This window comes from Dermacentor albipictus, chromosome 1 (assembly GCF_038994185.2).
Source record: "Dermacentor albipictus isolate Rhodes 1998 colony chromosome 1, USDA_Dalb.pri_finalv2, whole genome shotgun sequence".
In the NCBI taxonomy this organism is placed as follows: domain Eukaryota; kingdom Metazoa; phylum Arthropoda; class Arachnida; order Ixodida; family Ixodidae; genus Dermacentor; species Dermacentor albipictus.
In genome coordinates this window covers 288122986-288139464 of record NC_091821.1, presented here as the reverse complement: position 1 = coordinate 288139464, position 16479 = coordinate 288122986, and the positions used below count along the sequence as shown (strand labels likewise).

General features: G+C 46.4%; 1 protein-coding gene across 5 annotated transcripts in view; it reads left to right on the top strand.

Moving 5' to 3' along the window:
- The window catches only part of Unc-115a (Uncoordinated 115a), a 513253-nt gene that overhangs the window by 74084 nt on the left and 422690 nt on the right, over positions 1-16479 (top strand). For all 5 annotated transcript variants that reach the window (XM_070531410.1, XM_070531409.1, XM_070531407.1 and 2 more), the window contains exon 3: positions 15891-16074. In XM_070531410.1, the coding sequence (XP_070387511.1) occupies positions 15968-16074 (107 nt within the window). In that variant the 5' untranslated portion in view covers positions 15891-15967. The remainder of the gene's footprint in view (positions 1-15890; positions 16075-16479) is intronic.

The window sequence follows — 16479 nt, the reverse complement described above, 5'->3', positions numbered from 1 at the left end:
CTTCTTATTTTTATGGTTACAGTTGCGCACCCCATTGCAGTATATGACTAATGGAGTAACAGATATAACAAAGTAATTTGGGCTCCCCCCTTCAACTTCGTTATAACGAGGTTCGAGTGTATCTCTTCATACACTGCCTTCTGAACTGCAAAGGGTATCGTATATTTTCACCTAATAAGTTCCTGCGTCATTAGTTTTAAATGACATTCTTCAAGTTTAGTATGGCCTGACTGATTAGAAAATATTTCTAAATGAGGCTGCGAGCACCCTTAGCACTTCCTCTTGTGCAAGTGTTAATCCCTGGTAGACTTCTACATTAGTGCAGTTTTGTGTCTTCGCCAAAGGCATGGGGGAAAGTGGTAGGTTTCCAATTCCTTCTCTTTATTTTTCCCTGCCTCTGCTGAACATATTGCTGAAGTTTTCTTTTGAAGTATGCTGCCTCAACCCTCATAATCTTTTAACAGGTTTATGTGAAACGAGCAGTTCTTTATACCTAGGTCAATGAAGTAGTCCACTTTATTTTGACGCTATTTGTTTGTGAAAGGTCCTTTCCACTGAAGCAAAAGCTTGGATTTTTCAGTAGGCATCAGGATGACAATTTTGTCGCCGGCATTGAGCTCTCGAGGATGGCTGTTTGCATTGTAGTGGACATTCTGGCTGTTTTTGGCTTGCTTAAACTCTTTGTGTGTTGTTTCATATGTAGTCCTTGTTTCCAGGTCAAGTATCTTTTGTCCAGAGTTTTTTCAACACAGTTACAGGACCTCCAACACGGCGGCAATACAACCAATAAAAAGCAGAGAATGCCAAGTTGGCTTGCAGAGCCTTCCGATATGTGCAAACTGTACAGGAATCAGATATGCCACAGTGCTTTGGCTGCTCTTGACACATCTGACAGCATTCATTTCAGCGTCCCATTGAATTGCTCAATGAGGCCATTGCACATTGGATGTTTGGATGTTATGAGATTGCAGTTATCTGATGGATGGAGAGTAGGTGGCTCATCTGTGCTATTAATATTGAAGTAAACGTCCTGGTCGCTCTAAATCTTGCAAGGTAAGCCAATCCTAGAAAAAATTTGTAGTAGCGCTTCTGCTACCGCTTTGGTTTATATTGTTAGCAAAGGGGCAGGCATCGAGCATGTATTTGTTCCCACTCGGAACAAGGCTTCTATGGACCCATAATATTGATTCCAACATTGAAATGGGATCTCGGTAATAGACATGTTGCCCAAAGGTGCTCGTGGAACACAATATATATTGGAATGGCTCTCTGGCATATATTGCATGACTTGAAGAATCTTTTGTTGTCTTCAATGATGCCTTGGCAGTAGAACTCGGCGGTCCCCTTGCCTGTAGTCTTCATGTCCTAGCTTGAGCACTGTCAATATTACTGCAGGCTGTTCCACTTCTTTTTCTGATAGACATACGTTTTCTGTAAAGGTTATATTTTTAAATTATAAATTCATTCAGCATGGGAGTCTTCCGTGTACGTCAAAGCCCTTATGAAGTGTACCATCTTGCCTCTGGTGTTGGATAAACTTTTTTCGGTCCGGTTGACTCGTATTGGCCAAAGGGGGACAGCAAAGGAATCTTATGTGGGTGCTTTGCAGAGGCCACACGAGACTGAGCCGGCATACACATCTCTAATTAACTGTGGGCTTTATATCTTCAGACTGTAAAGTTCCTTGTGTATCCCCCCACTTTTTTTTTCTGAAAGGCAGTTGTTCATGTCAAGACTTGGGACTTCAAAGAATGGCTGCACACCAACCCAAATGTCTATCGGAGATACCCCTTCAATGTTTCAAAGGACAAAATCGTACAAGGGTTCATTCATACATTTGGCTACGACCTTTGCAGAGAAGGATGGTGTCTCAACCTCAATTTCACCCTCTGTAAGGTTCTTCACGGTTCTGTCCAGCAGTCACACTGGACTGCTTTTAGCGGTAAAATTTTCACTTGGTACAAGATCCTTGTGGACAATCACTGCATTTTAGCCTGTATATCAAAGCACACTGATTCTATCTCCCATTCGTCCCTTCTCCACTGGTAAGTAGCCAATAAATGGGGCATGCTTCCCGAGGGCTGCATTCAAGACCGGAATCTTTTTTTCCAGTTTCCAGGGTGACAAACGGTTCTTCTCCATCTTGAGGATCTATCGTGCAGGAGGTTTGAGTGACGCCGCTCCTGCCTTGTGAACAGTTTACAGCGTAGTGGCCAATTCGTTCGCATTTCCCACAGGCCGTTTAAGTATTAGGTTTGGGATATCAATGGCAGTCAGCCACATTACGCCCTTGTTGGTTTGTTGCAAAGGTAACATATCTTTGTAGACTGAAATTCAGACTTCCTTCTGGGAGTTTTATCTTCTGTACAGCTGGAAGCCTTTTCATTGGTGCCGCAAGCTTGCCTCGGACAGAGGGTTGCTTGTTCGTGTTCTATGTAATTATCTGTTGTGGTTACTTCCTTAAGTGAGAAGTATTCCCTTTCCTTGAGAAATTCAACCAGACTTGTGGCAGCGATTCATGTATTGCTGTATAATCTTCTCTCTCAAAGCCTCGAATGACTCTCCATTCTGGAGGTTTCAATGCATTGGTCGAAGTGTCCCGAAAGCTTTGCTGCGTATTGGTGGCCTGTTTCTGTTTTCAGGCATAACTCCTCTGAACCTCTCGCGGTAGGTAGCCTTCACTAGTGTAATAAAACTCTTTCAGAAAGTTCAACTTGAGCTTTTCTTAATCTAAAGTAACCTCCGGTGACATTTGGCCTATAACAGTTTTTTGAGAGGCAAAGCCTAAAAGCAGAAGGCCACTTTTTTTATGCCACTCATGACTGGCGGTTAACCTTTGAATGTGGGCCTCTCATACCCTAGTCACACGGGCACTTTCAAAGTCACTTGAACGAAAGGTCCTTGAAGAGAAGACTCATGCTGTCATGTGTGCACATAAAAAGAGATATAGTTGAAGGGAGTCAACGGATGTGTTCGATAGTCAAGGGAGTCTGTGTTTGACCTTTGATATCTGAAGGGAATACTCTTGAGCCTATAGGGCATCCAACAGAAGTAATTCTGTATAATTGAGGAAGTTCAATTTTTGCCCGTTAAAAACAAGTTTATCTGTGTTACAGAAGTTTCTAAGCACTGGGACACTTGAGGGACACCTGCAATCTCTGTAATGAATGTGCCGCTGCAGCAGCACCGGCACGGCCTGTCTCCATCAGCAACATTGTTGCAATGTGGATGCCATGTGCGATTTGGTTATCTACTTCTACTCATTGTGTCCTCGATATCTTTCTGCCCATTGTTAGCTTTTTGAATACCTTATCACTTTTGCCTCTTAAAATATGTTGCAGTTTCCGTTAAAAAGTTTCAGCGGAGACCACCTGGAGAGTGCGTGGCACTACCACCTGACATATATGCCTTGAACTATTATTCCTTTGAAACCTTTATGCTCCTTACCTTTAAATTTAAAGGACCTTTGGTTTGCCCGCGTGACTGGGGTACAAAGTCATTCCTTTCCTCGTCGAAGAGTGGGATAAGCTTATAAGGGCTGTTTAGCTTTTTGTACCATGCTGATAGCTGTTGCTCAGCCACAGCACTTGCATTAGTCAAAAGTCTCTGTGCATGAAGCTCTTCAAGGTGCAACTTTCAGTCTGAAACCTCGCGCTCCAACTCAAACCTACAGCTCTGTGCTTCACTTGCCTTTTGCTCTAATTTTAGCTTATGTCCCTCGGCTACACGTGCTTGTGCTCTCGCCTCATGTGCTTTCCTTGCTTCCTCCTCTGCCTGTGCCCTAAGCTCCGCGCCTTCCAAGCCAAGCTTTGCACCTGGTAGAATTACTTTAACCATTTCCATCCTCCATGTTGGCCTCACCTACAGTCCAACTGCACTGCTTCCACTATCTCAATAAACCAGAGAGAAAGTCCTGTCGTGGACACCACTGTTAAGATTTCATTTGGGGAGCAGCCTTAATTAAGAGTCTCGGATGCCTACAAGAGCAGCAAGAAAAAGCAACAAGCACGGCAAACCAACATGTATTAAAGCATGAAAATAAGCTACACGAACATGAAGCATGCAAGAACAATGCAAAACACCCCCATACAGCGTTTGTATGGCCACTACATGCTCAAGGTTTTGTTCCATGAAGCTGATGTGGCGGCGTCGCTTGATGGAAGGCAGGTTCTTGTAAACTCTTGTGCATCTGCTGGGGGACATGAGGGGAAGGCATATCTCTCCGAGGTCCCCTCGGGCATTCTCGAATTTTGATGCCTGACCAAGCCAGCATGTCTTCTCAGCTGCATCTGCCTCTTCCAACCTCTTTTCAGTGCGACATCGGCCACCTCGCGCTTCCACACTCGAGCGCTCACACTACGACGCCCAAAGTTCGCTCCTGTGGGCAGGGCCGGTTTAAGAGAAATAGAGGCCCTGGGCTAATGCGCATGCAGGCCCCCTTTCCCTATACTGACCCCCCCCCCTTGTCGCGTGCTGTGTTGTATTTTCTACGTTCTTGTTCGTCTTGAGTGCACCAAACTTTTCCTTAAAGCCTATCTTTTGCTGAAAACAGAATGCAGATTAATCACAGTGGTACAAGGGGTCAGTATAGGGAAAGAGGGCATGCATGCGCATTAGCCCAGGGCCCCCATTTCTCTTAATCCGGCCCTGCCCACAGGAGCGAACTTTGGGCGTCGTAGTGTGTGCACTCGAGCGTGGAAGCGTGAGGTGGCCGGTGTTGCACTGAGAAGAGACCACGTTGAAAGAGGCACATAGCATGCTACTGGAAATGTGCCATGTTTCATTTTAATTCCACCAAATTAAGAACAAAGTGCGATCAATGGGATTATTATTATTATTATAAGGAAAACAACAAAACTTGCTTGAAACGCATGCTGTTGTAAACCCCAACACATGTGTTCACTTTGTGATTAATCTGCATTCTGTTATCAGCAAAAGCTAGGCTTTAAGGAAAAGTTTAGTGCACTCAAGACGAACAAGAACGTAGAAAAGACTACACAGCTCAGATATCGATCCTTCTGAAGCTAAGCTTAGTTTGCATCACTAAGTTTAATCCCGTGAGAAAATGCATGGTTTTATCCAAAACATTCTTTATTAAAATTCAAACATCAGACTGCAGTAATCGTTATACACTTACTCTATAAATATGCAATAGATATATACAATACTTAAGGCAATACAAACACCATGAAAATGCAGTAAAATACAGATGAAAATTACCAACTGTAATTACAAAACACTATTTGAAGATATCTTTGTTAAAGGTAAGACAAGCAAGTACGACACCAAATAAACATGGCACTATCAAAAACAACAAAAATACAGTTCTTTATAAGCACGCTAAATGTTTTATCACAAGAACAATGAAGATTTGCATATCTTTAATTGCACTGCTCAGTGTTTCATTGGCAACGTGGAGGATGGGAGGCGACACAACGAACTTATTGGAACTATTCATGTATAGAACAAACAGCCCTCTTTTAATATGGCATCGTTCGCGCCTTCGCTTTGGCGAACTCAGATATAGTCTGTTTGAGGGATAGATCGCGGAGAAGGTCACTTTCAATGGACACGACAGCAAGCCAGTTCACCTTGTCGTCAAGAAGGCTCGAACGAAGGCGTTTTTTTATCAGTGACAACTTGGAAAACGATCATTCGGCCTCACAGTTTGCCATCGGTATGCTTAACTACATTTGCAAAGCAATAGAAAGGTTAGGAAACACATCAATAAGCTTTCTTTCGTGCAACAACTTCATAATTCCTGGGGGCTCATGTCCTGGCACACAGAATTGTGCAGGAAGTTCACAAACTACACGATTTCAGCGGAAAATGCCGGATCCAAATAATTTTTGTAGGTTTTCACCAACTTCTCAGCCTGTTGTGCCAGAGAGGCCTCGCTCCCAGCTTCTGTCAGCAATTTTAAGAATCCGAACCTTTCGCAGAGTTCAGTGTAGGCAGCCTTTAGCACTCGCAAAGCAGAGCCTAGACTGTCAAGTACAACATTGTAGGTCTCTACGATAAACTTTTGTCTATCTTGTAGCGCACTATCGCTTTTTCCATGCGGGTGCTTACTCATAACGATGCGTTTGCCCACATCCTGATAACATTGATTGGTACTTAGCGTGCGTGCTCTCTTCGGAGGTATCAAAGAGAGGTCGCAAAGAATTAACAAAGCCTTCTAGAGAGCTCAGCAGGTCTACAGCAGTTGAAATGTCTAGGCCTGGTTTCTGAAGTGCTACGCTAGTTTTATCAAAGTGCTCCAAGATTTCACTCCAGGAAATCGCCATGAATGCAGTCTCTAGTTTTGTCATTTTCTTGAAGAGGGAGTCCGCTTCGTTCCTAGTGTCACCGTTTTCTTCCTCGTTCTTTGATATCGCTTCAAGGCAACACAAGACTGCATTGAAATTTTTCAGAATGGCCTTACATGATTCAGCGTATCTTGACCACCTGGTCTCGGAGAGACTTTTCAAAACAACTTGCAGGCCAGTTCCGCCCATGAAGATACCTCCATTGCTTAGGTGAGGCAGCAAAGAACAGTCTCTGAATTACGGTGAAAAATTTGCCTGCCTGAAGGCAACTGTCAACACTACACGCACCAACTAAGTTCAGTGAATGACCAGCACACGGGTCGTAGACTGCCAATTCCTTCAGGTGTTTGATTTGAGCTTGAAGTCCTTTGTATTTTCCTGACATATTACTCGCATTATCATAAGCTTGGCCTCTACAATCAATTGAGATGCCATTGGTCGTGAAGAGGGACATCACGGTATCGAAAAGATAAAAGCCGATATGCGATTCAATTGGAACAAATCCAAGGAAGCGTTTATAAACTTTCCCATTTAAATAGTATCGTAATACAACTGACAGCTGATCAACGTGAGTAAGGTCTGGAGTCTAATCAACAATAAAAGAGAAGTATTTTGCGAGTTTCGCTTTGTCAACGAGACGTTCATTGACAGCCTTTGCCATATGCTTGATAAATTCGTCACAAATGGTTTTTGACAGATACAATCAATGACCTTTTCCTTTGTTCCCGTAGCGTTTGATGTGCTCCTCTAGAAAGGGATCAAACTTGGCAATGGCCTCAAGCACTCCCATATAATTGCCATTTCTCGGTGAACCAAAAATCTCCTCGCTACACCTCAACGCTAGGTTGCGCTCAGCTAGAAGGTTACCTACGACTACGCGCTTCAACACCTCTGTCCAGTATGCGGTCTCAGTGACAGGATGCTTAACCAGCTCCTTGTCAATTGTGCTGCTCGAGTTAGATCGGGCGAGCCATGCTGCCACGTGGTTCCGGTGCTCGACGCTATTTTCTTGTGCGCAAACCTTTCTTTCTGCTCTTTTCCAAGCAGAAAAGCCGTGTGTGGTGAAAGCACTGGGGTTGCTTGAAATCGAAAATAGTTTTCACATGAAACAGTAAACGGAACCTTTGGACTCCGAGTACATTAACCAGTGTCGCTCGTACGCCTCCCCATTTACAGCCTTTCGCACGAAAAGATGAGGTGACATATAGCGTTTGAGTTTTGTATTGCCTCTCGGAAGATGGAAAATTTTCTGCCCAATTTTGAAATTACAATGGCCCTTTCTCAAGGCATACACTCCAAAAGCTGTCAGTAATAACGCCTGGGCACTTAGCAGGGTCACTTCGGAGAATCTCGCGACGTACTGCTTGCTGCGGGTTTGTCTGTACTTCTCTGTTGCCGCAACGAGAAGCAGTCTCATTCGTCCTCTCGAGGCACACTTTGTTGGTTGGAACATGATTATTTGAAGCCAAACTAACAGGAAACAAGTGAGTCGGTTCTTGTAGTGTTGTTTCCTGGCGCTTGTCAGTAGGAGACTCATCGGGGAGGTTTGGCACCTGTTGATCAGCAGTAATAGAAATCCGACATGGCGGACCGGACACCTGGAGCTCTGTGGCAGGGGCCCGGCCAAGTAGCATAGACGTTGCTGACTTAGGAACAGGACAGGGCTCGGTTAGCGTCGGTTGCTCAGAAATATGGATGACCAAGGTTGGCACCGTTTTCACAGGATCCAGACAACCAAGATCAGCCAAACCTTGCTTCTTGCCAGGAAGCCGTGGTGATGGAGTTGGCAAGTCCTCCGCAGAAGCACAGTCGGTACTATTGGGAGTTTGACACAAACTCTGGGTAGAGCGATCATACAGCTTCGCGGAAGCTGCATTCAGTAGGTACTTTGTCATCTTTGGTAGCTTCTTTTCACGCTCTTCTCTTTCTAACTTTGCCTTTCGTTTAGACGCACCACTTCGATGCTTCCGACCGAGCATTTTCGCATGAATGGATTCTAATTGTTCACCGGGCACTTCGTCAGTCCGACGCGACCACAGGTGTCCAACAGTGGCTGTCCCGATCACTGGTGCACGCTGCCTGGATGGTCCGTGGCTGGCCGAGAGTGGTGCATCCCCCGGGAGCTCCTAAGCGGGCGTGCTTATGCAAGCCTAACCGGCTACTCGGGGCTGAATCGCAGCCTCCGATCAACTTCCTTTTATAGATGCCCGCTGCATCTGTCTGTTACTAGCGTCAAAGCAGGTATTCACATACACATAAAGTTCCTTGTACAAATTCCCTCCTTCTCCGTTGAAACTCACTCCTTCTCTCGTTCCGGTCTCGTCTTCCTATTGGCTAGGAGCAATCGTCTGTTCTGGGAGGTTCTCCATTTTTCTTTTGCCCCGTCAACGCCGAGCGCGAGAACAAAAGGGAGAGGGTGACTCCTAGTGCAGGCGAAGTTACGCGCCCTCCCTGGCCTCTGAGTCATCTTTTTCTACTTCTTTCTCGAAAGTTCGGAGGCCAGTCTGACCTTTTTCCGTCGAGCGCGCGCAGCCACTAGGCAGGAATGGGCCCTGGAGAGAGGCCTTTGTGTCGAGCTCACCAACTTCCCACTTCACTCTTCCACAACCCTAACCCGAACAGTGAACATTCCAAATGATCAGGCTCAACGCATGCTGTTACATTAGGCGGGCGGCTCCGTCTGCTCGTTCTGGTTTTCTCGCTTCATACATGTCGCTAGAACTTCCGTTGCCCATGGTTCCATATACTAAGCAGGTTAGAATAAATATGCCCCCTTCTACTGTCCGAGGTGAGGCCCTGGGTTGCAGCCCTCTTAGCCCCCCCCCCCCCCCCCCCAATCCAGCACTGCCTGTTGCTACCATAATGATGTGGTCCAGTTCGTGGCGCCAACTTGGCATGCTGGCTGGCTGGCTATTGCATCAGTGACCATACAATGAAAGTCCGAGTTTCCTTTTAGGGGTGACTTCATTCAATATTCTTATTTTGGGCAGGGCTAGGAATTCTGCATCAGTTGTGCCATTTCAATACTAAACTGCCAAATTGCACCAAAAGCAGAAAAATTACCGAAATTGCGCCATGCTATGCCAGAATAGCTTTCGCTCTGGCAGGTGTCAGCAAAAGAATGCTGGCACAGCGCATGATGTTCTGTAATTATTTTTGAAGCTCACGTAAAAGTAATTTTTATATTTTGACTGCCAGTAGGCTCGAACAGCTTCACACAAGCTCCCTGAATAAAACTAAAGGTAGTGGCATTGCCTTATCCCGCTGGCAAGCAAGGGCAGGGGAGGAGGTCTGGGGCCAACACGCCATCTGTGCCTCACTGTTCGTGGAGTCACATGGTTGGGCTGTTACTGAAGTGCACGAGCTGTGACGTGCTGCAGCGGGCCATGTTCCACGCACCGAATTATACGGGGGGCAAATGTTCGGGTAGTTGGGTGTCGTCGATTCAGGCAGCAACGCCATTGTCCTCCATGCCACCAAAGTTATTGGGTAGGCGGCTCTTCAAGAATGTTTGTGATACAATCGAGTACAGCAGTGCCTTTCACTTACTGTGCACATGGTGATGCACTGCATGACTTTGAAGACTACTTGCTTGATGTACCTGTACAGCAGCACCGATCATCTTGCTCAAGGTTGCCAATAATACACCTTAAACACATCAGTGTGGCATTAAGTGTTATAAATCGGGAAAACAAGGAAGGCTCGAAATGTGCAGTGGCTACTATCGGCTCTTGTGTGAGCCCTAGAGGCAGTGCTAGAGAAAATAAAAGAAAAAAGGAGGTGCTATAACGGTAAAAAGAAAAGAAAAGGAGGTGCGTATAACGGTAAAAAGAAATGGGAGAAATGCTGTTAACAATTGTATGGTGCATTTGTCGGTTCTACCAGATGTTGGCCGACACGGCACCTTTAGGACTTGATAGCCATGGCCGCTTTGGATGTGGATGCCAGGAAATGGCCTCTCAACAGTTTCTCCCTTTTTCATTGGCCCTACTAGGAGAGTCTTCTCTGAGCCCCAACAATAGTGAAGCACTTCACAAAACAACACTCGGTGACCACAGTCGTGCACAAGGTGTTCGTACACTACAGTACCGTCCTTTCCTCGAGGGCGCTGTATAGGCCTCGTGCACCGCCTATAGAGGCGTCACTGATAGCCACCTAGCGGGCGCTTCCAACAATACGCGCGGGAGCAGTAGCAGACGACAACGCTTTGCAGCAAGGGTGACTGAAGTTCGCGGCTGCGATTTGTCCTTTGTTCGGGCGCCAGACTGCTTCTTCTGCGGTGACAGCTGTAGGGAAGACGCAGACCTCTGTGGGAGCGGGTATGAACAAGATGTTACCGGTGTTTGGGGCAACATGGTCCACATACGCGCCAGGTGCGTCCCGCAGACAAACGCCACGAAGACCATTTACATGAAGTGGAGCTCATATAAACTAGCCGACAAATTTTGTTGACTAATGCGATGTCTCGACCGTGTTTTTTTTAAAATTCGACCCTTGCCGTAATGCTGCTTCTGTACCTCAATAATAAGCGCCCGTCATTAGTGCAGACTCGGATAACAAATCCACACGGTGCGATATCTGCATATGCCGTTGTGATTCTTCTGCCGATGAATACATGTGACGCCGCCGAAAAAGTGTAGTGAGAGTCGCCTGAAGAAGAATAATTGCGAATTTATTGATAGAAACGCGTACACTATAGTCAACGAAGCCACCAAACGCACAGGTTAATAAAAGCGCGTGTTAGCGCTGTACCGCCGATGAACTGCCGTTTGCGCTGCAGTTTTTGCAATTTTAAATTCCCAAGGGAGCTGCTTGGAAACGTACAAAGCTATAGTCTGACTAACTTTGCAGTACTTTTTTGAAATGTTACTAGGGAGAGGTGCCACATGATATATTTAAAGGCAGAGCAGCGCCAGTCAAATTAGATCCAGCGCTGGCGGCAAGGCTGGGTTTGGTCCTATGCGGCGTAAGCATAATAAGAAGTAATTCAGTTGAGCACAAAATTCACTTGCAAGAAGCGACTACGTTGTGAAAGAAACAAATCCCTCGGCGTGTTAAGTCTGCTCAGACAGCATCAAGGCGTGATGACTTACCAAACGTGAGGCGAACTATTCAGCGAAAAATGGAACAAAAATACCATATGCAGCAACTATTAGCAATTCTTGCCCTGAGCTACCTATTTTCTAAACACATTTCCCAAAAAACCACAATATCTAAGATGCCCTCAGGCGAAATGAATAAAGCTGTTAAAGAAGCACTTGCTTGGTGTCATTCCGATAAGACACAGCGTGATTTATACCCTTTACAAACGAGGCAGGGTGAAAACCTCGCAGCTCAAAATAATCAAGAGTTATGCATGAAGCAACTAGCAACAGTTAAACATGTGCGAATCCACGCATAAAATAGATGTAAAAACATGAAGTGCGCGACAGCTGGTGCGAGGATTTACCGGGCCACATAAAACTAACAATTTCAGTTCTTGCAAACTTCTGTAGCTTTAACATACAACACAATGCGCTCATGCAGTTGTGCTGCCTAGCTAGCCCAACGAGGTAAAGAAGCGGAAAACAATATAAGCGGCAAACGGCATTCCGAACTTTAGCAAAATGCCTTTAAACCACATGTTGCACTGCAGACGAACTTCGTCGCTTATGCGTAGAACTACAATCGAGCAAAAATACTAATAATAAAAAAAAAACACCGAAGCGACAAAGGAAAGGATGAGAACAAGAAATTTCGCGCCGAAGCGACGATCCATTGCCACCGTTGCTCCTGCTGATTTGGCTTTGCGGGGAATAATTAGAACCGTATCGCCGGCACGTTTTCGCCGGTATTTGAGCCCCCCACCCTGCAACAATTCTTCTTCGACATTCTTCGAAAGCTTTGGCCATCCCACACATGCGAAGGGTGTTGCCTATTTCGCTCTGAAAACACAAATAAGATGGAGAAGCACTATCAGCGACGCAACAAACTATGGCGTGCAACTGCGCGCGGCTCGCTCCTCTCCCGTGCGTTCTGCGCAAGGCCGCCACCAGTGGCGCGGCCATCGGCGTGCACGCCGCGTATAGAGTTTCCATTTTTGCTGTGGATGCCTTCACGCACGCGCACATGCGCACGCACGCGCACGTGTGCCAGTCATGTTCAGTCAGTCATGTTCGTTCTATTTACAGTATTTGTGCAATGTTAATAAAAAAAAGCGTTCAGGCGCTGCAAGGTCACAAAGTTGGTGGTCCGCAAAATTTGTGAGAATGGGAGGGAGAGCAGCCAATTGGCGAGTAATGAACACCTCGGAAGTTTACATGCATCTTTTGTAGACTGCCTAGAGACAGTATTGGGGGCGAGCTCCACCACTGGGCAAAGCTGGGGCCGCCATCGTTGTGACATGGCATGAGGGATCACGTGGACACAGTGGCCACGTCGTCTGCTTCGGAACTGCTGAAGCAAGCTGAAAACGAAAGTTTAAAGTCCCACTTGTGCTGCGGTTCTGATTAAGTGGCGAGGCTTTACCACCTTGGGTGTCTGCCTTTGGAGGCGTGCAGCATGGTCGACTACTGCTTGGTGCCACAGTGCCAGACGTACGCAACGGAGCCCAGTGTTCCTTATTCACACATAGCCGCAGGATAAAAAGCCGTGTGAAGCTTGGCTCATGAAACTTAGAACCAGCAAATGGCCATCGGCTACAACTCGGGTATGCAGCAAGCACAGACTCGAGGGAGATTTCTGCTACGGCATCGATACTGCGGTGTTCAGTGAGCAGCAGAAAACGCGCACTGAGATGCTCGCCCGCTGCCCAGCCGATGTCATCCCACTTCGATCCATGAACTTGTCGATGCTAGATGCTGGCAAGTTCTTCACTCGTACGGAAAGGGAGGAGGGAAAAGCACAATAAAAAAGGGCATGGCATATGGCCATGTTTGTGTAATGAATTAATGTTCTACATTAGCAAAAAGAAGCAGCGGGAAATCGCACGCCGAGAAGACCAGTAAACATACAATATGACCCTACTTGAGAAATAATATTGAAACGTTAAAGAATTAAAGAAGAAAAAGATTGAATTGTAACAACGGCATATCAGTCACCGTAGGTGTCGGTCTCTATAAGGAAATTTTTTTTTAAACAGCTCTGATGGTGTCCATGCAACAATGGATACTTGTGTAGTGCCAAATGCTCATATTCTGCAGCAAAAGTGAAACATAGTGTGTGCACATGCATGCAGACGCGCAGTCGGTTACTGTGAACCCGCGAGATTGCTGCATTGAAGCTTCATTCTGTTATGCTCCATTTGGTTACACAGACAGCTCACTATAAGAACACATTTCACAAAGCTTACTCTCAGCGTTTGCCTGCCTTTCACTCAAGAAGCCAGTTCGGGAGACTCCATTGCGGCGACCGCGCACAGTGGCGTTCACTGTATGTATTCGGTAAAGAGATAGTATCTGTAAATGATCCTGTGCTTTCAGTTTGCTCAAGATTATTATTTTGACAGTAAAAAAACTTCCCTCATTTTGAGAGTACTTCAAGAAATGTTCAGGACTGCCACGTAGTGTTATTATTGAGCTCCATAAGCCAAACCTATGGGGAATGCTCCGTGTTATCCCTCGTACTACGCAAGGGAGGCGCTTCCGACAGATGGTCTCTCTGCAAGTCCTCTCACCTCATACTTAAAACGAAACGGTTCTCGCCTTCTAATGACTAAAATTTTTATATGAAAAGAAAAAGTGTTTCCATCTCAAGCTTAAACACACGTTATCAAATAGTAATATGTATGACTACTACAATTTATTACTATTTGTTTCTCTTCATGATCGATGGGTGGCGTTGCGCACAGAAAAAAAAAAAACACTCAACGGTAACAGTGGCATGCTTTTCAGAAGGAAGCAACAACTGGGCCCCTGGGTCTCGATGTGTCACATCGAGCTGTTCAACACGCTGTTCGTATAGAGCAATGAAAATTTCGGCAGAATTCGCTTTCTCCCATCCCGACACATTTCGCACCTCCTACTGCTTTGCTTCATTCTCGAGCCACACCAACGCAACAACCGAGGCTCCTATTGCAAGCACCATTTTCTTGAATTAGACTATGGATTCGATCCAAATGTGTCATTCCATAGCCGCAGCCACTGTTTGGATCCAACCCAATCCACCAGATGTGCCATGCGAAGCCGGTCTCGTAGCAAGTGCATGATCGTTTGAATGGAAAACATCTTGTCGCATTCTGCTACTAGCAGACAATGTGTTTGTTTTCAAAATGATTGACAGGAGCGGGTCACCATTTTGACATCACCAAGAACATGGCCGCGGCCCGCAGCTCACAACGTCGGTGCGGCCTAGGCCAATCATGCGAAGTAAAACTTAATGTGCATTCCAAACAACAATCTCCGATCACGCCCTTGATATCGCATCAGAAGATTGCTTGAGCAAGTCTTCCCTGTCACATTCCAAGAACACCAAAAAATTGTTTGCAAATCTAAGAATGTGTAACACTTACATATGTACCACGTGCTGTTCCAACAGTTTGTCTAGCCTTGCTAAAACATTGGCATTTAAAAGGGGGGCAATACATGATCGAATACACTTTGTTGTCGCCATTCCATTTGGCATGAGTGGATTCGAGGTAGGTGGTAGTGGTGAGCAATTCTAAGAACAAGCCTACTGCTGCTCCAGAAACTGCTGCTTTAGACAACTATTAATTGTAATTCACCAATTTGTTACCATTCAGAATGGTTACCAGCTGATTTTTTTCAGAACCAAGTGACCTGTTTAATGATTCAGACTTGCCCAAAGCATAGTGGTCCACTCTATAGAGCCAATGTATATAATAGCAGCAGAAATTTTGGCTGCTGTTAGGTGGATATTAAAGCCTCAGCTATACGATGTGGGGATGCGCGACCCTCGCGCCTCCCCTGATGTTTTTCCCGCATAGCGAGTCTCCTGTAGTGCGGCTTCGCCGCACATGCGGCGGTCGGAATGGTACAGGCGCAGTCCGAGAGATGGCGCGAGTGTTGCGCTGCTAACGCCGCGAGGTTACTTGGGCGCCGAAAGGAAGGCGCTTGCTCTCTTGGGTTCGAGACAACGAGCCGCACGGACGTGCTGCACGTGCAGCAACCCTCTTCCCCGGCGGGTCGCCGAACAGCGCAGACATTCCGCGCGCGCGCCGACCGATGCTTCGGCGAGACCGTCTCGTGTGGCCGCCTTCGAACGCGCCACGATTCGTGTGACTATACACGCGAACGACCAGGCGTTGGGATCCAGCATGGAGCGAACATATTCGCTCGCGAGGACGCGGTGAGTCGGACTTCTAGATTTGTCGCGCGCCCATCGGCATGTTTTGTGGATAGCAACTCGGCTAGCAGGCATTGATGTATGAAAGGTGCAATAAATGCCCTTGTGATTGTTTGCACTACTGTGTTGTCGTTCCTTTGTCCCAAGAGTACGGGGTGAGAATCCCACCTCAGACCCCACAACATGCCTGTTTCCCTGCATATTTTCAGTAAAGTGCAGCTTAAGGTCTGGCATGGCTTATATTGCGCACTGCCACAGTTCTGCAGTGGAGATCAACCCTTTCTTCTCTCTTCCTTGCAGTGTGTACCAGCTCATTGGCCCAGGGAGGATTCTTCTTCAGAGATGGCAAATACTACTGTACGGGAGACTACCAGAAAATGTTTGGCACCAAGTGTGCGGGCTGTGGCCAGTTTGTGGAGGGTGAGGTGGTGACAGCTCTTGGAAACACCTATCACCAAAAATGCTTTGTCTGTGCCAGATGCCGGTAAGTTTCCTTAGTATGGTGCAGTTGGTTACAAGATTAGTTTGAGGAGAATGAAGGCAAGATGGTGCGCCTAAGGAGAAGCTGTAATTGTGGCACCATTTAACTTGGCGAAAGATTGCATGCAGCGTGCCAGTGGCTGCTGTAGGGGTTGAAGTACGGACTTCGCGGATGAAAACCCACAACTTGGGAGGATTTATTCTACATTTTATACAGGGAGGTGAGCGACAGTAACAGTTGTACAGACATTACGGGCCGGCAGCAACTCGGACGCTGCGGCCCGCGGCAAGAGGTTCGAGAGAGGTGAATCAGGGAATCAGGGCATCCCAGAATGCTCAGGTCTCTCTGGAGGGCTTCTTATAAACCCTTCGAGCACTGCAAGTCACGTCATGTTTGACCAATGGGAGA